This window comes from Coniosporium apollinis (assembly GCF_000281105.1).
Source record: "Coniosporium apollinis CBS 100218 chromosome Unknown supercont1.30, whole genome shotgun sequence".
Classification (NCBI taxonomy): Eukaryota; Fungi; Ascomycota; class Dothideomycetes; genus Coniosporium; species Coniosporium apollinis.
In genome coordinates this window covers 217,755-238,989 of record NW_006913292.1, presented here as the reverse complement: position 1 = coordinate 238,989, position 21,235 = coordinate 217,755, and the positions used below count along the sequence as shown (strand labels likewise).

The following is a 21,235-nucleotide window of genomic DNA, read 5'->3' as shown; positions in this document are numbered from 1 at the left end:
AATCATGCGCTCCTCCAGGATTGGTCTGGGCAAAGCGGCACGGTTATTTGAGGACATGTGATGCCGCGATATTGGTTGTCGGGCTAGCACCGCTCCAAACTTATGATGCCGTTCGCGAGATGGCTTTCAGCGGAGAGTGCTTAGGGTGAAAGGCCGCTATCTCTTGCTGTTACACCGGTGACCGGTAGGGAGAAGGGCACGGTCACGTGAGCACGTAGCCCGGTCTGAGCAAGCGGATCGGAGCTCGGGGAGTATCTTAAGGCGTTTATACTTGGTAGACGGACTGTCTAGCCACGTACCATGGCTTGTATGTTTCAGGAGCCGAGGATGCAATGCTATCCAAATTGAAACACCCATGCCTAAAACCCCCCTTATTGTAGCCAGATCGGCAGAAATTGGGTATGCTTGAGAACCCTGCAAACGCAGCTCACGCCCTCTTCCGACTCGTCTCCTTCTCATCCTCACTATCCTCCCCACTATCCGGCGCATCAAACAAATCAGCAAACCTCTCCGGATCGCCGCGCCCGTTCAAAGCGCTCCGTTCCGCAGCCCACTGCTCGGCGAGCAGATCCACGCTCTCCAGCTCGGGGCTGGGATCGTCGTCTTCCTCACCCTCCTCCGCTTCCTGGGCCCTCGCTGCAGCCTCCATTTCGCGCTTGCGTTGGGCTAGCCGGAGGGCGAATTGGCGACGGGCGCGTGAGGGCTGGACTTGGAGGGGCGGGGGGATGTTGGACGGAGGAGGGGCGGAGGAGGGCTGAGGAGGCACGTGGTCAGCCGAGTCGTTCATAGGGAGACCAGAGACGAGGCAACGAAGGAGTCAGGTAGAGCATAAGAAAGGGGCGTCACTGCTCGAGTCGAAGGCCGGCTCGCTTGCGCGCTGGTGCGGAGATCGAGATGCGTCATGCCATCGTGATCTAGCTTGATACAGAAGAACAAGCGCCTGCCATGCTGCGCGGCGCCATCGAGACCATAATGTACAGGAACCGTGACAGATGTATAGGCGACAGCTCGATGCAGAGACAAAATATAGTAACACAAGCACGAAAGCCACCGTACATAACGAAACGCGAGCGAACGCACCGATGCCGGATGAAATCATCGATAGTCCATCTCGACGTCTTCAAATGAGAGTTCACCCACTTGGTCCGAGTCATCGACAGTCGGCGTCTGCTTTTCGCCCTCGCCATCGTCCATCTCTTCGTCTTCTTCGTCGCTCGAGTTGTTGAAGCCGCTGAGAAGGCTACCGCCGCTGAAGCCGTAGTTCCCTCCAGACGCACTGCTCGTGTTGGTGAGCTCCATGCTGTCGAGCGGGACAGAACCGTTGCCCGAAAGTCCGGCGTTGGCTAGTGAAGAGGAATTGGTGTTGCCGAAGCCTTGGGACGCATTGACGGCGTTCAACACGGCTTGTCGTGGGCCAACAGACATGTCTGGGCGGACGCCTCCAAGAATTGCGTTGTCTCTCTCACGCGTTTCCGCTAAAGTATGCTCGACATAGTCGATCCATCGTCGACTCATGACTTTCTCCAGCACAACCTGCGAAAGGAGTTCCGGCGGGTGTCGCTCGGTAAACTTAACAACCTCTTCCGCAATCAGCGTGAGATGGCCCATGTATCCCAGTCGCATGCTCGTCTCAGCCTGTGATTTGTCGCTGGCTTGCTGGCCTTCGATGACGCGCTCCGTGATCCGGCCTGTCTCGAAGAGATCAACGGCTAGGTTCCGGTTGAAACCACGGTCCATTTGACCGTTAAAGACCTGCTGTACGACGTCGTAAACGACATTGTGCAGAAAGTTGTTCCACGGAAACCGGAAGAAGAAGTCCTTAGGCAAGGAATAAGGTATTAGTAACGGTAGAAACACACTGAGTAGATTTTGTGAAAGGACTCACGAGGATGGTTGGCACAACTCTATGTTCGACAAACATGATCTTGAGCAAGTCGCCCACAACGGGCGACCCGTCCACGTCGACTTCGTACACTGGCATGGATTCACCTTCCTGTCCAGAGAGTAGCACCGACTCCAAGCTCTCGTTGTCACCGCCCAGCGAGCTTTCTACAGGTTCCTCTATGTCTGGGCTAGTCTTTTGAGTCTGTGTGTCCTGCATGGGTTCAGTTTTCTCTGGCGAAGCATCTTTCTTTCCGGCAAATAGAGGCGCTGGCTTGTCCTCCGGATGCGGTGAGAGTTCGATAGTCGTGTCACGTGAGATTGGATCCGGGGACTCATTGAGCTGTTGGGTTAATAACGAAGCTTGGTGCTTGCTCGATTCAGGAGTGGATGGCGTCATTGGCTGGGTGCTTTGAGGCTCTGGACTGGATGGCTCTGGATTGCTCATCTCTGTGTCGTTGTCCAGGGCGAGGCCTCCAACGTCGTCCGTGAGACCAGCTGAAGTAGGCGATTCAGCTTCGTCGGCGGTCGTACCGGCAGGAGCTGCAGGCGATGCTTGGTCATCGTCGAATGGATCTGACATAGCAGATGACTGGGGCTGGGACGGCGAGAGTGGATCATCCACAAGCTCGACGGTCTCAGTCTTCCGAAGCCCGCTGTCGCGAGGGCGAACCGTAGGCGACCTTTCGAGAGGTTCACCAATTTCGTCCTTCTCGTCGAAATCATCTCTGATCTCAGCTTCAGAAACTGCCACTTTCTCAAAATCTTCCTCTTCGGCGCTGTTGTGCACCTCGAGCCGCTTGATCTCCTCCGGTGGTTCGCCTAACTGCGAGGGTGCTCTTGCATGATGGAAGCCATGGCTATCCACACTGGTGCCGAAATCTTCTTGTCCGGATGCCGTTTCTTTTGCAGGAGCCAGTTTGCCCTCCGCCTTTAGACGTTCTCTTTCAGCATCGCGGCGCTTGACTTCGCTCTCCGCACTTCTCTCATTCAGCAAGGCCATGTTGCTGCAGTGTAACAACTCCGCCATCAACTCGCACGTTTTGAATCGGTCGAAACCAAGGGGCTCAATCTTGCCTCCAAACGCGGCTTTCAGCTCCCTCTTCCTCACCGTCTTGGTTCCATCACTATTCACTACAGTATGGTTGGGGTTCGAGATCAGCTCCATGAAATCCGGTACGTGTTTCGCAAATTGCCGAAGAAGCGTGCCGAGGTATATCGGATCTGAGGTTTTCGGAGTTGGTCCTACTTGCGTCTCCAGGTCGTAATCCGAATTGTTTTTGCGAATGACTTCGATTACAATGCCAACACCCACAGTCAGAGGGTTACCCCCCCGAAGCATATCTGTAATAAGAGTGCTCACGCATTCTTCTGAAACAAGTTGCCGCGTGAGCTCATTCGGGCCAATCACGGATTGATCTTGCGTGGTGGCGTTCGCAGATATCGTTATGATCGCCTTCAAGAAGTCTCCAGCGGATGTTTGTGTAGACGAACAATGGTCAGGCGACAGGTACGAGAGAAGGATTGGAACAAGACTTTGTTGTTGTAGCCACTGGAGGGCGGGTCGTTAGTACGCAGAGATCTGGCACAAGTACGAGGGTTGCTTCAACTCACATCAACGATGCCCTGGCCTCCTTCACTCTTTTCCAGGCTGATGAGCTTGAGTAGCAAGTCCATGACCGCTGGGCAATCCACATGCTGTAATATGTCTGGCACCACGTTGTCGAGTGATTTAAGAAAATCCAGCATCTCCTCTGTCTTTCTGTCTAGTAATGCTTCATTGACCTTCGTGAAATAGCCCACTTGTATGGGATCCAGCGGGGCTGGCTGTTTCATGTACAGCCAGAAATTCCGCAAGCTGTCAGGATGCTCTAGTAAAGCCTCGGATATGGACCATACATCCGACGACAGAATCTCGCAAGCCACGTAGGCGAATTTAAGCCGTTGCTTCTCATCTTCACTCTCTTCTGCGTCCGACTTGGCGATAGACTTGGACCTTGCTCTTGATTTTACTTTGCCGAAGAAGCCTTCCAGCGCCGCACTACCCTCGCTTGTCCGCCTTGTACCCTCAGCCGTAGTGGCATTAGGGGACGTGGGGCGTTTTGTAGCAACAACATATCGGAGCAAACGGTCGAGCACGTTTTTCTCCCGTAGGAACTCTAGCAGCTTCGAGTTCTGCTGCTTCAGCTCCCCGATTGTTTCATCAATCTTCAGCAGGTCCTCGATGGTGCAATCCGGCCTTTCTAGCGCATCATCAACTGGCGACTTGACCGGATAACCCCCAAAGCGCCAGAACATGCTGCGGCTATACTGTCAAGGTTCGTTGGGGTGGGTTCGTATTGGAGAAACGGTATGTGTCGGCTGAACTTGGGCTGCGGCGGGTCGACCTCATGCGGATGAGTTCCGAAAGCACCGGTGCAATGTAATGGCCGAAGGTAATGTTGTGGAATTACTGCGCTATAGTGTCATTATCCGCTGCGGCTCAAATGCGCTTGAAGTGAATCCCATTGCTGGATAACAAGCGCGCGTGATCCGGCAAGCAGCTGGGGAACTTACTTGATTACAGCGCTAACACCGCGAGACAACTTCAATGATAAGCAGCCGTTCGTGTATCTTCTGAAGCTTGCTGATGCTCTTCATCAACATTAGCAGGAACAGCCCACAGCTTGCTTCGGTTCGGCTTGTTGTTCGCTCGGAGGGATCGTCACTCGGGATGCAGGTTTCTCCTGACAATCACCAGTGAAGTCATAAGAAGGCCATAGGACGGTCGCAACAGCGGGTTTGGGGGGATTGCGTCGAGAAATATCTGGTCGTAAAGCGCCTGTGAGGCCGGGTTTGTTACGGTTGGCGGTTGGCGGTTGGCGGTTGGCGGTTGGCGGTTTCGAGAGCCGGTGCAGCTGTTCACGAGGGCTTGGCGCTCCGCCTAGTGGACGCTGTCCTCTCGACGTCAACCTTGAATCCACCACCATACCACGCAAACTCCTCGGTTGCAATAGCCTCGCTACCAAAGGTCGCCAGACGATCCGGAATATAGCAGGCAGAACAGACCAAACACCTGTCCAAATACCCATCGATCAATATGAACCGCCTGTTCGGCGCGAAGAGCACCGGGCCGAAGCCTACGCTCAGCGGCGCAATCGACAATGTCCGTCCTCTCCGCTGCCCATGTCTCGCCCCCTCTAACAGCAGCGCAGGTCAACTCCAGGGTTGAGAGCGTCGATGTTAAGCTAGCCAAACTCAACGCCGAACTCACTACCTACCAACAACGACTCGCCAAGATGCGCGACGGACCCGGTAAGAACGCCATAAAGCAGAAGGCTCTAAAAGTGCTACAACAGCGCAAGATGTACGAGGCGCAGCGCGACCAGCTCCAACAACAAGCGTGGAACATGGAGCAGGCGGGCATGATGCAAGACAACCTGAAGAACACAATGACGACCGTGGACGCCATGAAGACCACCACGAAGGAGCTCCGGAAGCAGTACGGCAAGGTCAACATCGACAAGATTGAGAAGATGCAGGACGAGATGGCGGATCTCATGGACATCGGAAACGATATTCAGGAGAGCATCAGCCGGAGTTACGACGTGCCCGAGGACGTGGACGAGGCGGAACTGGACGCGGAGCTGGAGGCGCTCGGAGAGGAGGTGGAGCTTAATGGCGTTGGAGAGGCGGAGGGCATGCCAAGCTTTATGGTTGACGAAGCGGGTCCACCGCAGTTCATCGACGAGGCTCCGGAGCAGAACAAGCTCAAGGAAGCAGCGGGCTGATCACCTGCCCTGCCCTACTCTGCTCAGCGCAGGGACACTGAGTTCTGAGTGGAGAACCACATGTTGGTCCTTTCTGGCCCGCGAGGCTGTCCACGCGTGGTCGTACGTGCGAGCCCTCCGGTACAGCCATGAATCCCCCTCCCGGTCTTACCGGTCTCAGCAGATGTCTGTGTATCGTCTCCCAGCCAGCCCTAGACGCTGTCCGGGGGATATTTCAGTCCGCTAGACAAGCCCAATACTAGGTGGAGAAGATGGTGGATGATTGATCAAGCGGTTTCATGTAGCTTGGAGTGCTGGAGTATCGGCATGCATGTGGTTCGTGGTGCGACACAACGCTCGTCATTCCGTTCATGGAGCTCCATCCTGTAATGAGAGTGCTTTTGGATGATTCTGTATCAGTCTTAGTTAGCATAACGCTCTAGCTATGCATTTTCTCAATTACAAGGTGATGTAAATAGCAGAAGTCTCGTTCCCGTTAAGATATCCACGTGCAATTCGCAAACGATGCGGCGCGCATGGCTCTTGCAGCGATCGTCATCAGCCTTGAGCGACATCGCCGAAGTTGATCCGGCTCAGTTGCCTCATACGCCTCACGATCTGATGGAACTGACGAGAAAGCCTAGAGTGCTGGCCGAAATACGTGGCGGCGGAGCTGATTTCACATCGTCTGTCCGTCCCAGAACCTCCATGCTACGAACTCTGAAACCTCGCAGCCGTTGTGAAGCTTCCGACGCCTTCATGCTACCTTCCTCTACTTCGACCGCTGTCGTTCTTAAATCCTGTTGAGCGCAAGGTGGTTTGCTGTACACCTACATCTTAATACTCCAACATCCGGAACGCGCTCCTTCTCGACAGTCACCAAACATGTTTCAAAGCTTCACCGGAACCTCGCGGCGGCCGCGCCAGGTCAACCTTTCCGGGCGAAATACCAATCCGTTCGCCGCAAGTACCGGAACCGGCGCTGGCTCGCAGGCTGCCTTGGCCTCCGCCCAGCAAGAGCGGTTACAAAGGCAGCGAGAGCGAGAGAGGTTAAACGCAGCCAAGACCATCCAACGTGTGTGGAGAGGCCACAGCAGCAGGAGGAGGACACGAGATGCGCTTCGGGCAGCATGGGATCGGGAAGAGGCGCTGGCATCACCAGGGTCGCCGTACACGTCTACGGAGGAATCTTTGTTACAGCTGGAGAGGCTGCTGCGATTCGCCAACGTGCGGAGCGCTGAGGATGTCCGGAGGATACGCCGATATTGCGAGCGGCAAATGAAGAGCTCAGACGCCGTCTCCAGTTCTGGTGGGCCGTGGCCTATGGCGTACCTCCGCCTGCAGAGGCTCATCCTTGCTGCGATCCAGAAGCGGAGCACGGAAGGTCTTGGTCTCGTGGAAGCCCTTTGCTCCGTTACTGAGCGGATACCCAGAGAGACAGCTAGAAATGCGCGGCCGTACTACCAGACCATGGCAGCACTTACGTCTCACATCTCATCCGAGAGCTCCGAGACAGAAAGATCTGTACTGTTAGAGGCGACCTTTGCGCCGCTACGAGCGATGACTGCGGACACGCTGACGGCCTATCAAGCTTTTGCATGTACATATCTTACCGCCTCATCGCTCGCTGGTGACCCAGCCGTCGAGGTCGCATACCTGAGTCCGCGCACGTGGCTACTAGACGCGCTAGCTGAGCGCCTGAACTACAAGCTTCTTGATAACGGTTTGTCATCTGTCGTGAAGACACAAAACTATGCTCACTATCCGGAACTACTGGATAGTAGCAACCGTGTACGCCTTCTGGCCTGCTTCATCTATTTTCACCGTCACGTTCACAATTTTAAGGATCCAGGGGCATACTCGTCACATCCAGACTTTGTTGCCGTGGTGTCGAGTTTTCTCGCTTCAGTTGCGAATGATTTTCACTTCGAAGAACAGAACTTTGAAGAAGAAGACAATGCTTCGATAGTCAAGGTGCCCATTCTGAATGGGTTCATCCAAGAGCAGATCGTCTCCCTCGTCAACGAAGAGAGCATCCGTGGCCTCCTGTCAGGCACTCGCGGGAACATCAAGGATCAAGACGAGGATGCTAAGCAGTTCGCCAACTACGCTCTTGGCCTTCTCCGTTTCTTCCCGAGCCGGAAAATTGACATTCAGACATGGCTTTATATTGGCTCCTCCTCGTCAAATCAGAGTCTCTCGGCGATCAAGTACTTCTGGCGTGCCGCGAGAGCAACAGGCGTCTTTAGGACAATCAGCCAAAACCACCGAGACGCCATCGCGCTGCTGAAGTCGAGCGAGACCCCGATACCAGCCCCAACTGCCTCGCTCCGTTGGCAGGCGCCTCCATCTGAGGGAAGGAGAACCGTCGTAACCGCTGACGAGTGGAGGATTCTGCTCCTCTTCATGGAGCTTTATACACCTATATTGCGTCTGATGGATGATGAGGAGTTCTTCTCAGGCATAGGCATGCCTGGTAACAATAAATCTTCTTTGAGTTCACCAAGCGCTCAAGGCAACGCCCTTCCTCTGGACGACATCCGAGACCTTACCATATTTCTGAAGAATCTTGGCTTTACCCTCTGCTTCAACTCTGCGGAAATCACACGGAACGCGGAGCGGGACAATAGACCAGGCGGCCTTAGCAGTCACTTTCACGTTGCATCTGGCCCTCAAGTTGCGGCTGCGCCAGCAAGAAGCGAAACGCCTACGCCGGCTTCTGTAGCGGGCATAGCGGGCATGGGGATTGACTACGTAAAGGGACTCGTTACGGGCCTCTTGCGCATGCTTTATGAGCGAGATTCACGCCGCAAATTCCTCCCGGCAGACCATTGGCTGATGACTTCTGAGTTCAACATGGAGGGGTTCATTCCCGATGTGGTTGAAGAGGAGGAAAGGCGACACAAGGTGCAGGAAGAGGACGATGAAGACAGAGATGAGGATGATGCGGAAGAGGCGTACGACCCAGGGACGCCGCTCATTGGCACGAGACGAACACAGCAGGTCCGAATGAACGAGCGAAGACAGGTAAGCGTTTTGTCCCCATTTTGCACGGCCCCGCAGATGTTATATTGCGCAACCTGATAGCTGCTGCCTCATCTGTATGATGTTGTACTGGTGCTTGTCATGCACAATCAATCTATACGTCACTGCTTAGTCGTAGACACCCCTTTCATTTGCTGACTTGTGTCTCTTTTCTAGCGTCAACTGCGCAAGCTGTCACGGCAAAAGCATTTACAGGCCGTTGCTCCTCGTTTAGAAGTCCTCCAAAACATGCCCTTCTTCATCCCCTTCACAACCCGGGTCGAAATCTTCCGCGAATTCGTGCACATCGACCAAATGAAGCGCCGCCACGGCTTCATCGACCCCGACACATGGCGCATGTCCGTCTTCCACGGCACCGGCAGCCGCGACGCCATCGACAAGCACCACGCCAAGATCCGGCGCGGGCACGAGTTCGAAGACGCATTCGAGCAGTTCTACCCGCTCAAGGAAGGCCTCAAGGAACCCATCCAAATCACCTTCGTCGACCAGTTTGACACCGTCGAGGCCGGCATTGACGGCGGAGGCGTGACGAAGGAGTTCCTGACGAGCGTCACGAACCAGGCTTTCAATCCCTCGTCCTCCGAGGATGACGAGCTACCCCTCTTCGTCGAAAACGAGCACCATTTGTTATATCCCAACCCGTCCGCCATCGACGCCCAGAAAGACCTCCTCCACCAGCTCGGCTACCGCGACGGCAGCCCCGAGTACCGCGAGCAGCTGCGCGGGCTACGCCAACGCTACGAGTTCCTCGGCCGCGTAGTCGGGAAGTGTCTGTACGAAGGCATCCTGGTCGACATCCACTTCGCGGGCTTCTTCCTGCTGAAGTGGGCGCTGACCGGCGGCCACGGCTCCGCGCCCAAGGAATCAGGCTACATGAGCAACCTGAACGACCTGCGCGACCTCGACGAGGGCCTCTACCAAGGGCTGCTGCAGCTGAAGAACTACGCCGGCAACGTCGAGGACTTCGCGCTCAACTTCACCATCACGGATACCGTATCCACGGACCCCGCAACCGGCGCCACGAAGACCCTAACCCGCAACCTCATCCCCAACGGCGCCGCCGTCCCCGTCACGAACCAAAACCGCATCCCCTACATCTCGCTCGTCGCGCGGCACAGGCTAGTAACCCAGCCAGCGGCCCAAACCGCCGCTTTCCTCAAAGGGTTAGCAGACATGGTCCAGCCCTCCTGGCTGCGCATGTTCAACCAGTCCGAGCTCCAGACGCTGCTCGCGGGCACCTCATCCCCGCTCGACATCGCCGACCTGCGCCGGCACACGCTCTACGGCGGCGTCTACGCCCTCGGCGACGACAGGGCCGAGCACCCCTCCATCCGCGCCTTCTGGCGCGTCATGGCGTCCCTGTCCGACGAGGAGCGCCGCGCGGTGCTGAAGTTCGTGACGAGCTCCCCGAGGGCGCCGTTGTTGGGCTTTGGGGCCCTGAATCCGCGGTTTAGTATCAGAGATGCGGGGGATGAGCAGAGCAGGCTGCCGAGCACGAGCACGTGTGTTAATCTGCTCAAGTTGCCGAGGTATAGAGATGAGCAGACTTTGAGGGAGAGGTTGTTGTATGCCGTGTTTTCGGGGGCTGGGTTTGATTTGAGTTAGGTGGGGCGATGGGGATGGGGGCTGGGCGATTCTTGGGTTGTGTGGGAGAGTACTCCGTAGTGAGGTGGGAGAGTAGCGAGGTGGGAGGGGGGGGAGCAAAGCAGGGAAGCAACAGTCTCGGGCGAGAGGGGCAGGAACACAAACTGGCGCTTGAACGTGGGGTCGGAGGGAGGGGCCGCATCGTGAGGGATCATGGCGCTTCGAACTGTAGCATGGTTCAGGGCGACGGACGGGCTGGGAGTTCTGGAGGCATTGCATAGATGGGTGGATTGATCAGAGTACAAATGCATAATCGGCCTCTCTTCCTCTCTCTCGAGACATGACATGGATGATACAGGGACTGTCCTGCCTCGCTCGATCTGTTCAGTGAAGGGTTAGAGGTCGACACGAATTCAACAGCGCGAGCGCTTACGCAGCGTTCGACAAAGCTGGCTAGACAGCAAGTTCAACGACGCGTTTAAAGAAAAATTTTGATGCTACAAACCGAGTAGTTCCTGCTCGATAATTCCACAAAAAGCAGAGAGAGAGAGCTCCCTAGGTATCTTCCCAGCCCTCGCAGGCAAACCTCCCTATTTACCATCAAACTCCGAATCGAGCTCAGTTTCCAGCTTTGCAAAGCGCTCGTCTCTCCCCACCAACGCCGCTGTGCTTTTCCCAAATCCAGACCCCCCCCCGTACGAGCGAAAAAAAAGCACAACTCCTAGCCGAACCAAAAAAGCGACGTGTGGCCTCCGATCCCTTTCAGACTCCTCAGCTTTCCACGAGCCTAGAACTAATACCCATTGAAGAAGAAATTCCTCCCCACATCCCTCTCCCTCTCCCGCTCCCCGCCACTCACGCTCCTAAACCCCCTCGCGAACCCCGCGGTATGCAGCGTGGGGACGTCGTAGATGCTGTCGTCCTCGTCGATACTCGGCGGCACGGGCACAAGCGTTGGCTCGCGCTGCAGCGAGGCGGGAGTGGATGCAGCGGCGCTGGCTACGCTCGCCACGCTGCTGTCGGAGCGGTTGGAGAAGATGTCCCATTCGGCCCTCTGGCGGCTCCGTTGGCGCTGGTGCGGGTATTCGGGATAGGGGTTCGGGTTTGGGTTCGGGTTAAGGGGGTACGGTGGTGAGGCGTCTGAGGCGTCTGAGGCGCTGGTCCTGCGCGAGGGGAAGTGGCTGTCTTGGCGGGCGGTGCGGGTGCGGGTGCGGGTGCGGGTGCTGTCGTGGGTGTGGTAAGAGGCGTGCTTGAGCTGGTTCGGGTACTGGCTGGCTATGGGAGTCGGGGTCTCGGGCGAGGAATCTTCGTCGGAGAAGGAGGGGACTAGAGGCATGTTGAGCGGGTGAAGGGTTGAGAATCTGGGTTTGGTTGGCTTACTTGAGGATGTGGAAGAGGTAGGTGGGCGGGTATGCGCCAGTGCTGGGGCGGGTGCAAGGTGCTGCGCCCCGTTGTTGTGCGGCGTGGCGGCAGGTGCGCCACCCTGAGGTCGCCAGCGCTGCTCGCCGGGACGGGGGATTCGGCTGCGTTCCAGGACTTCGGGGATGGAGCGGAGAGTGTCGCCCTCGGCTTCTGTGTCCGCGTTCGAGGAGCTGAAGGAGGCGCGGGTGGTGAGCCTTTTGGTGGTGAGGGAGTTCTTGCTGACCATATTCTTCAAGCGGAGTGTGAGCGGGCGAGGTTGGCGGGGGTCATGTTGGAGGGGGCTGAAGATGTCGCGTCTTGGGATGGTTGCTGGTGGAGTGGGCAGGCTGTCGAGCTCGGCTTGCGCTGGAGTGCTGCCCGCGGTCCGAGCGGGAGAATCGATCTGGGGACTGCTGCTGTAGTAGCCTGAGAATTCCGATGACTGGCGAGGGGTAATGTGCTTCTGTGCTTCTGCCAGCGCGGCCTTGAGGTTCTCGATCTCGGTCTCCAGCTTCAGCACCATGTCTGTAGCCTCTCCGAGATCAGAGTCACGCTTCGTCAGCTCGTCGAAAAGGTCATCGTTTAGTGCGGTGACCTCAGCATTGATCCCCTTGACTTGTTCAACCTCCTTTTCTAGCTTGTTCACTTGCTTTGCCAGCTCATCGTTATCGTGCACAAGGTCTGCGACGTCGTGTTCCAGGTCTTTCTTCATCTTGGCCTCCTCTAGCGCCTCGCCCAGTTTCCTCTCCAGTTTCTTGACGTGCTCCTCCTGCAGCTGGAAGCGAAGCTTGATGTCGAAATTCTCTTTCTGAAGCCTGTCGAGACGCTCCTGATGCTCCCTGGAGGTTACCGGATAGTGACGTGCGACAGAAGGACTCCTCGAAGCTGAAAATCGGTCGCTTCCTCTGCGCGCGCGCCGTGAGCGTTGGGCAGAATCCTCGTCGTCAGACTCGAATATCCAATCATCTCTTCCCTTGGGTTTCGGGGTTTCTGGTTCCTCGCTCTGGCGCGCAGCCTTCTCGCGTTTCTCCGCTAGAAGTTTGCGAAGATAGTCAGATTTGGGCTCGGCGCGCTCCTCGAAAGGGTTCGACTTCTGCGAGGCGGGTGTCGTTGGAGCTGCTGGGCTTGATGAAGTATTTGTGCGCGACACGCTGGGACGGCCGTCCACGCGCTTTACTGTCGTGGATCGATCCATGATGGTGAAAGTGGTGTTTATCGGTTGTGCGTAGATTGTGCTGTGGGTCTCGGAAAAGTCTCAGTCGGGTCGCAGATGAGTATTAAAGGAGCGACAAAGCGTTCGCTGGCGAATGTTAGTTGCGACAAAGACTATGAATGGCATTGTCTGAATGTGCTTACAGCAGTGCAGATGACAAGGGCTCTGGATTTGCGAACAAAGAGCGAGGTCAGATGTGCGTTCGTGTCTCAGGCGCGGAGCGGTAACGACTGAACGACCCTTCAGAGACGAAGATATAGCTGCGCAGTGAGTTCTCAGCGCATCCGCTGGTGCTGAAGACGGCTGAAGACGGGCGGATAGTCGCTGGCGAGGACTTCGGTAGAGGGGTCCATTCCAGCTGGCTCTTCGCAGGAATGGTGTGCGTTGGTGAGATGGCGGTCTGATGGAGAAAAAGATTTGCGGGCAGGTGCTTCGCAACGGTACACTAGGAGAGATGCTTGGAACGGGCGGTTTAAGGCTGAGGTGCTGTGGATAGGGACAGTTTGAGCTGACGCGTAGGGTGAGGAGAAGAAGTCGGGCAGCGACGCGCGCGAGAAGGTTAAAAGTGAGATGGCTGAAGAATGAGCGGCCAGATTGTGCAGACCTGAGCTCCAGCCATGCAGGTGCACAAGGCGCCCCACAACCCATCGGGAGGGGATCCTTGTGCCGCAGCCCGACGGGACTCGCGCTGCCCCTTCCGTAATTCGCTCCCCCAAACTAGCCTGGTGCAACGGCTCCCTCAGGCACCAATGGCTAGAGGCATCTGCACGAAGATCCTCCCATTGGCTGCTCCTCGCCCACTTGTGCACAATCGCACCGCCGTTGCACACTTGCTGACTCTTCCGCGACCAGTGCACGAGCGGCCGTTCTCGCGGGGGGCGGCAGGCCAAGCCACGAAATCGAGGAGCCGTGGATCGTTTTGATGAACGGCGCGCCACACCCAAGCAGAAACCCGGCTGCGGCCCAAGGGGCTCAGGGCACGTGAGTGCGCGCGATGAAGGCATGACTGGGACGGCACCCTGTATCGACTCCTTTGCCGCATGCACTGCATAGCAGCCAAGATGTTGAATACTTTATGAGGCGGCAGACTAAAACTGCGTTGTGTGGTCATGGAAATCAAGACGTAATTCTACATGGCAAGTGGAGGAAAACCCAAGCGGCAAGAGCATTTGGATACCATTGAGACGAGATAACGGAATCGAACACTTCGATCTCAAAGTCACATCTCCACCCATGGGATGTCGTCTTGAAACAACAAGGCATACAGAATTCAATCGCATCATCCCAACCCCACCTATCTCAGCGTCAACGGAGCCAAAAAAAAACCCCGTCTTCCCCATTCCTTCTCGCGCAGTCCATCTCGCACGAGCATAGACATCCCGCACCATCCCAATGCCAGCGGGTCCTCTCCAGCCCTACACAAACCCCGCAGACCACGGCTTCGTCTCGAGCGAGCACAGAAAGATCTATCACCTAGCTCCATCACACGACCAAGCCTCGACGCAAAAGCTCAACGGTTCGTGAAACAGGGCGTGACCCGACCCCATGTCAGAGCGAGTGTTGCAGGGCATACCTTCCTCGCTGTCAACGGCAGCAGCTCAGCCGAGCATCGATCATAAATCTTGACGAAGGATCGCTCTTGGGCCCTGCGACCTCTTCTCTCAGCGCACGCAGCTTCTCCTGTGAACATACTCAGTTTGGTGTCTGGTTATGTTCCATGGCCCCCAGCGTCGCTGATACAAAGCATGTGTGGGGTTGCTCACCTGGCGGAAGTATCACTGTATTAATAGGTAGTGCGGAGATCCGCTTCGTTTTCAACTCTCTCCGAGCGACTTCTGAGGTTATATCAACATGAGTGGCCGACTACTTCGGAGAACCTGTGAGTTGACACGAGGGCGAGTTATGTCGTTGGATGCTATGGGGGACGTTGCGACCCTCATAGACTCGTAGACATGCCATCATGCACGTCGCGTTCATCTCGGACTCCTTAGCTGTATAACGACGTTTTTACAGGTGCACAACGGCGCAATTGTAAAGCGTGTCACATCGCCAGCTGCAGGAGGGACTGTACTACTCATCACACCAGCGCTTGTAATCATTGAAACTTCCGGCCTCTCTACGGCCTAGAATTCTTAGTTGCCAGACTTGTACCTCAGTGGCTCAAGCCTCCCGCGTCGGGACGTACGATAAACCTGAGTAGATCGCCGTCTGTCCGGGCGCAATGATGTTCGAACACAAAGGCATGATTATGGTGGTAATCACTACACGCGAAGAAAAATCATGAACCGATTAAAAAGATCAAGGTACACATATCACATCACCACCGCCTTCCTCTCCCCCCACCACCTCACCTCACTCAGTGATCTCCTTCCCCACAACCGCATTCAGCGCCAACGGCCCACACTCGCCAACCACGCCTCCCGTAACCGAGAACTTGAGTCCCTCACCCTCCAGCACCTTCGCGCCCGTCTCCGGATCCTTGACCAAGAACACCTTGTTCAGCCCATCATTCATGCCGCACATGAACGGCCAGAAGTAGTTCCCACTCGCATCAATCGCCATCAACATCGTCGTCTCGCCCGACGTCACCGGAGCAAGGTTAATCAGCACCGCGGTCTTGGGCAGCTTATCCCAGTCGGCGAGACGGAGGCGCGAGGCGCCCGTCGCGGTCATGGTGATCGGGTAGTAGTGCAGCAGGCGGCCTTCCTCGTCGCCGAAGATGGTGCTGGTGCCTTTGTCGGCGGCGAGCTGGGGGCCGAGGAGCGTGCTCATGTCCGTGGTGTCGTCGGCAGCGGAGATGAAGAGGTTACCGTTCTTGCCAGTGTTTAGGATGAGGGTGTTAGACGTATCTGTAACGCGGACGGTGGCCGGAGCGAAGCTCGTCGTGTTCGTGGTGGCGGAGCTGTTGCTATTGCTGATGCTCGGGAACTCGGTCGTGGTGCTATTGCTGACGCTCGGAGATTCGCTCGCGGCACTGTCGATGGTGCTCGCGACTTCGGGCGTGGCGCTGTTGGTGATCTCCACGGTTTCCTCTGCGGTGCCGTTATCCTGGCGTTTGGTGAGGGGCCGCACGAACTGGCCGACGCCGTTCTCCCGGCCGACTATGGTGTATAGGGGGCTGTTGTCGCCCTGCTTGGTGTCTCGATACCAGATTATTGCCACCTTCGGAACTCCGACCCAAGTATCTTGCGCGAAGAATTCATTGGTGAGGGGGAAGGGGGTCCCAGTGTTACGAGCGGAGTTGTACAAGTTATTGTAGACATTCTGGTTGCGGATTTCACCTCGGCCGTATACGACGCTAACGATCTGAGCCCAGCTCAGGAAGTTGGAGACGGAGCCGAAGAAGCCACTACTAGTGGGTCTGGGGTAGGCGGCAACAATCTGTGAGTTTCGGGAGAGTTCAACTGGTCCTGGCACCATTTCAAAAATGCCCGTATTGTCGGCGGCGACGAAGATCCGTGTCTCAGTGCCGTACGTGTACAGAACGGTGATGTGCTTTGCGTTGCCGGGCCACGGGTCCCCAGTGCCATAATTAGCATGCATGTTGTTCGTATTGACGACCAGCTTGCTGCCCTGGTAGAACTTGGCTCGAGCAAGAGCCGTGATATCCCTGTCCGCGTAGTACGCGCTCAGGATGGTGAATGGAGACACCTGTCTGGCGCTGTAGACGATGAAGCCAAGGTACGAATCATCCCTTTGGAGTGAAACAGCCCTCTTCAAATGACATGGCCTTGCTAGAGTGGTTCCCCAGGATATACCGGCACACCAGCTGGTCTTCGAGCATGTGTTGATGCACTCCTCCATGTTCGGATCATTGGTGCTCAGTTGGCCGTCGTCATTGGCGTAATTAATCCTGCACTGGATCATGTAGAGGTTGCCGGATCTGTCGGTAAAAGTTTGCCCGTTGGAGCCAGGGCAGAATTCACGTCCCGATACCGGCTGAGAAACCGAGGTAGATAGCGCTGTCGATGTGGCTCTGGTGGTGGTGACCATTGATGCAGTTGGAATCGTGATGCTCGTGACTGGTGCCTGGACGCGAGGACGGCCGATGCAGCCCTTCGCCAAGGTTGGCCCAGCCCACTGCGCGAGCGTCCATTCCTTGATGTCCGTGATCGCCAACGTGACCTGATTGCTCAGGCTGATGTCCCAGGCGACGCCCTGGCACTCGTCATTCCCAACAGTGAGCTCACCATCCGCCAGGTCCACCTCGAATTCTGCCTTGGCAACGATGGCTGGAGTGTCCGTAAGATCGACACCCTTCCTGAAGCGGCCCTTCAGGATGTCGATGCCGAAGCTGACGGTTACAGGTAAGCCCAAAGCTGCGGTGGCAGTGACTTCGCCATGAGCCTCAAACTTCTTGTCGACGATAGGCGTCCATCCAGACGTGGTTGACCGCCCGGAATTCACGAAATCCACTGAGGCTCTGAGGTTCGGCCAATTCAGCGAGGCGCCGGTGAGGATTTGGCCTTGTGCTTCTGCGGCGATAGTAGCCTGCACAGCGAGTCGAAGCTGCGGGCCCAGAGTGACGATGCCTGGAATGGACCAACCGGGGAGTCCTTGTACCAACAAGTCTTTCTTGATTGTCTTTTCCCACGCGGTGAATGCATTGACGCCGATGTACGCACCAACGCGCATGTTACCATCGACATCGATTTTACCTTGCGTCACTCCGCTGAGGGCAGTGGCGGTGATCGAGCCCGTCGCTCGGATGTGACCTTTGACGCCACAGTTGACGCACCACAGTTCAATGCTTGGTTCGGGGTCTTCCTCTCCTTTGAGCTGTTCCTGGATCAAATCAAGAGTGGTCTTCTCCTTCTCAAACTTGGGGTCCTCTTTAGCCCGTGTCCAGGCGTAGATCTTGAAAGCAGGTCCCCATGGTGAGTCCTCCTGCATGTGGGCCGGTGGTCCGAGGTTGATCGGTAAGTTCATGGTGTTGCTATACTTGCCGGTGACGATGAAAGCGCCGAGCTTGAAGGCATTGGTGGCCAGTGATAGTCCCAATTTGGCAATACCTGTCGCCGCCGAGGCAGCGAAATTCACCGCTTGCTTGCCCACATCTACAATCTTATTGCCCACATCCTTGACAACCTCCACCGTCTTCTCAACTACCTTCTTGCCTGTGTCCACAATAGCTTTGCCGAAATCCACGACGGCACCCAACATTTTGCCGAGAAATCGTCGCTCGAGCGGATGCTGTGAATCGAGACCGGGAGAAGCAGCAGCTATCACAGTCTACAGTCATGTTAGCATATCTTACCACTAGAAATGCTCCGGATTAACCTGCCTTGATATCATTATTTCCCTCGCTGTAGAAACCCAGGTGTTCATCCATAGTCTTGTCGAAGTCATCACCACAGGCTACCGCTGGCAAGCCATCCACGACCGACGAACTGGGCGACCCGCAAACGGCGGGAGCGGTAGAGTTGGAATCCGAGGAGCTGTTCGAGGGCTGGATATTGCCGAAGTCGATACCAATGTCTTCGAAAACATCGCCAAGCTCGACCATATTACCACTCGCTACGAATGTCATCCTCGAAGCATCGAATGTAATGGACTCGGCAAGGAAGAACGCATTCTGCCCGTCAACCCCGCAGTCTGGCGAAGAGGTGATGAAGAGAAGCTTGGGTATGGCCGGCCACTCGTTTGCAGAGTGTGAAAAGGCCTTCGTGTTGTTGATCTTGGCACTCAGAGAGCCACTTGCACAGCCGACACTCTGTATATAGATAGAGTGATCCAAGACGACCGAAGGATACTGATAGGCAATGCTCAGGCGCACGGTAACTGCCGTATCGGCGTCGGTGTCGTTTGACGAGGAGTTCCCTTGGCTGCCGCCTCCATTGTACCAGAGCTGTGTCTCCGGCTTGGGCTCCAAGACTGTAAGACTTCCCATGTCTACGCCGGGAGGGGCCAGCGGGGCAAGTGTCGCTAACGGTGGCGATTCAAGAGTTGTTGGACCGGGAAGGATTGACTCAACACCAGTGCCCTCGTTAGTACTCTTTGCTTCAGGGAACGTAACGATCTCTGCAGCTGACTTGAGAAGCTTCGCTGTCCATACATGGCCACGAGGGAGCGCTTCATTGAGCTTGTTCTTCATGTAGCAGGCGGTGTAAACGAATGACACATCGATGCAGCCTTCAGTCTTATCGCAGAGGTCAATGCATGCCTCGAAGGTATCAGCGGACTGAGCACCCATATCTCCGCCGGCATAGTCTGTGCCACAGAGAATCTCCCAGAGCCCGCCAGAAGTGGCAGTGTGTGTCATACCGTGGCTCTTGTTGTCGCGGCAAGACAGTGGTCCACTGGTAGGGGAAGATGACGGTGATGAGCTGGTGGCAGACGTCGTTGTAGGCGATGACCCAGCTGGCGGGGACCCATCGGATGGAGCCGCAGAACCAGAACCAGAACCAGAGGCCGCAGAAGACGATTGAGAGGAGGGAGATTCCACCTTAGCGATCCACTTGGCCGTCCAAACGTGTCCACGGGGCAAGGCCTCGCCAAGCCTGTTCTTCATGTAGCAGGCGGTGTGCACGAAAGAGACATCAATACAGCCGGTAGTGGAGTCGCAGGCCTGGATGCATTCTTCAAAAGATGATACCTCTTTCACACCCATGTCTCCACCACCATAATCGGTAGCGCACATAATCTGCCAGATTCCATTGGTGGCTGCGTAGGTAGTTCCGTCGCTGAGATTGTCACGGCAGGTGAGTTTGGTGGCTGCTGGAGTCGGCGAGGCGGAAGTAGACGTGGATGCGGAACCCGATCCGGACTCAGGCTGAGATCCAGACCCAGGCTCTGACCCAGACCCGGACCCGGACGCAGGAGGAGCAGCTTCGATGATCTTCTTCGCTGTCCACACGTGGCCCCAAGGCAATGCGGTGTTGAGCCTATCCTTCAAGTAACAGGCGGTCCCAACGTACGACACATCGATACAACCGGGGCTGGCATCACAAGCAGCTATGCAGCCCTCGAACGTGTCCGCCGAGGTTCCGCCCATGTCGCCGCCACCGTAATCGGTCGCGCACATGATTTCGTACTTCCCGGCGGCGGATTCATAGATGACTCCATCGCTGGCGTCATCGATACAGGATAGCCTGTCGTTACTCTGAGATAGAGAAGGGGTAATGAGAGCTCCGAGAGCAAGGAGAGGAACGAGGCTATTAGATAGAGCAAACATATTAACGGTGGGAGGCCAATAGGCCGATTAAAGAATGAATGCGGGTAGTATCCGCAAACGAGTGGACGGTTCGAAAACCAAGTGATGAAAAGACTGAACAGGCTGTGAGGACAGCTCTGGAAAGAACGCACCCGACTGAGAAGAAGGAGTACGATGAGCTTGATGAGGGAGCATGAGGGAACAGAAGACTTATACTTTCCTTGTCCTACCTCCAGAGGGCCGAGACCGTACTCGACACAACTGTTACGCTCGCATCAGCATACTCAATTTCCACACAGGACTATTAGGACGGCCTGGCGAGGCGAACCGTTGGCGCGGAAGTCGGTTCACGATGCTAAGAATTGAGGGAGCAACACGTTGCTGTAGCTTCCCAGAGGGGTTCAAGCAGTGCAGCCCACATGGAGGGACGTGTACCCGCTAAGAGTGTCCAGATGCTGCGGGCCACATGATGAGGCTGACGAGGCTGGCCGCGAAGACCCTCGGTCGAGTCTGTCAGCCGGTCTCCATTCTATCTGCTAATATTGCGAAGCGGTATCTAGGCGGCATTGAGCTGGGCCAGGTGCTAGGTCCTGTTGCTGATCCGCCGAGACAGGCATCAAGAGTTCGAGAATTCGTTACCGAACCGGTACACGGAGAAGCGAGAGCTTTCCAGAGAGCCGAGCAGCACGTCCCGTTTGCCCTAAGTTACCTAGAGTAAGGTAGGTAGACACACGATGTGGAGTTTGATGCCCTTGGTGTAAGATGGAGACGCCGGACGTTGACTCAAGACCCCTGACGCTGAGCCTCATCTGGATATCACGTGACCGCTAATGAAAACCCCCGACCTCCCGTCGACCCGGTTTGGAGCGCTCAGATCGCGTCGCGCCTAAACTCTAAGCACCTCATAACGATAGTCCTGGTCTAGCTGCTGATCCAGCTGAGCCACTGAACGCCCATGACCCCTTCGCCTGCTTCTTTCGCATTGCTGGCTTCGGGAGCGAATCGTGGCGGCGCTGTGCCAAGTCGACATTCCAGATACTTATACCAGATCGCGTAGTAAAGTACCAAGGTGTCAAACTGCATTCGGCCACCCCGTGCGCTAGCCTTCTTGGGTCCGGCTGCGGCTCTCCTAAAATGCCTGAGTCGGCTACGATATCTGTAATTCACATTCACAGTGCCCCTGACAGAAACCCCCCGAATCGCGGGGCA

At 56.1% G+C, this 21,235-nt stretch overlaps 5 protein-coding genes across 5 annotated transcripts; 2 read left to right on the top strand and 3 right to left on the bottom strand.

The window, feature by feature from the left end:
- Positions 1-427: 427 nt before the first annotated feature.
- W97_06267 (uncharacterized protein) lies at positions 428-4,179 on the bottom strand (the record flags this gene model as incomplete). Its single annotated transcript, XM_007783992.1, has 5 exons — positions 428-754; positions 1,141-1,818; positions 1,886-2,436; positions 2,581-3,433; positions 3,496-4,179. The coding sequence occupies 5 exons, from the start codon at positions 4,177-4,179 to the stop codon at positions 428-430; spliced, it is 3,093 nt and encodes a 1,030-aa protein (XP_007782182.1).
- A 781-nt stretch (positions 4,180-4,960) lies between these two features.
- Positions 4,961-5,651, top strand: W97_06266 (uncharacterized protein; the record flags this gene model as incomplete). The annotated part of the gene is made up of 2 exons (XM_007783991.1): positions 4,961-5,026; positions 5,076-5,651. The coding sequence occupies 2 exons, from the start codon at positions 4,961-4,963 to the stop codon at positions 5,649-5,651; spliced, it is 642 nt and encodes a 213-aa protein (XP_007782181.1).
- An 864-nt stretch (positions 5,652-6,515) lies between these two features.
- On the top strand, positions 6,516-10,280 carry W97_06265 (uncharacterized protein; the record flags this gene model as incomplete). The annotated part of the gene is made up of 2 exons (XM_007783990.1): positions 6,516-8,657; positions 8,832-10,280. 2 exons carry the CDS (start codon positions 6,516-6,518, stop codon positions 10,278-10,280), a joined length of 3,591 nt encoding a protein of 1,196 aa, XP_007782180.1.
- A 772-nt stretch (positions 10,281-11,052) lies between these two features.
- On the bottom strand, positions 11,053-12,855 carry W97_06264 (uncharacterized protein; the record flags this gene model as incomplete). The annotated part of the gene is made up of 1 exon (XM_007783989.1): positions 11,053-12,855. One exon carries the CDS (start codon positions 12,853-12,855, stop codon positions 11,053-11,055), a length of 1,803 nt encoding a protein of 600 aa, XP_007782179.1.
- A 2,370-nt stretch (positions 12,856-15,225) lies between these two features.
- W97_06263 (uncharacterized protein) lies at positions 15,226-19,897 on the bottom strand (the record flags this gene model as incomplete). The annotated part of the gene is made up of 2 exons (XM_007783988.1): positions 15,226-18,095; positions 18,154-19,897. The coding sequence occupies 2 exons, from the start codon at positions 19,895-19,897 to the stop codon at positions 15,226-15,228; spliced, it is 4,614 nt and encodes a 1,537-aa protein (XP_007782178.1).
- Between the last annotated feature and the right edge of the window lie 1,338 nt (positions 19,898-21,235).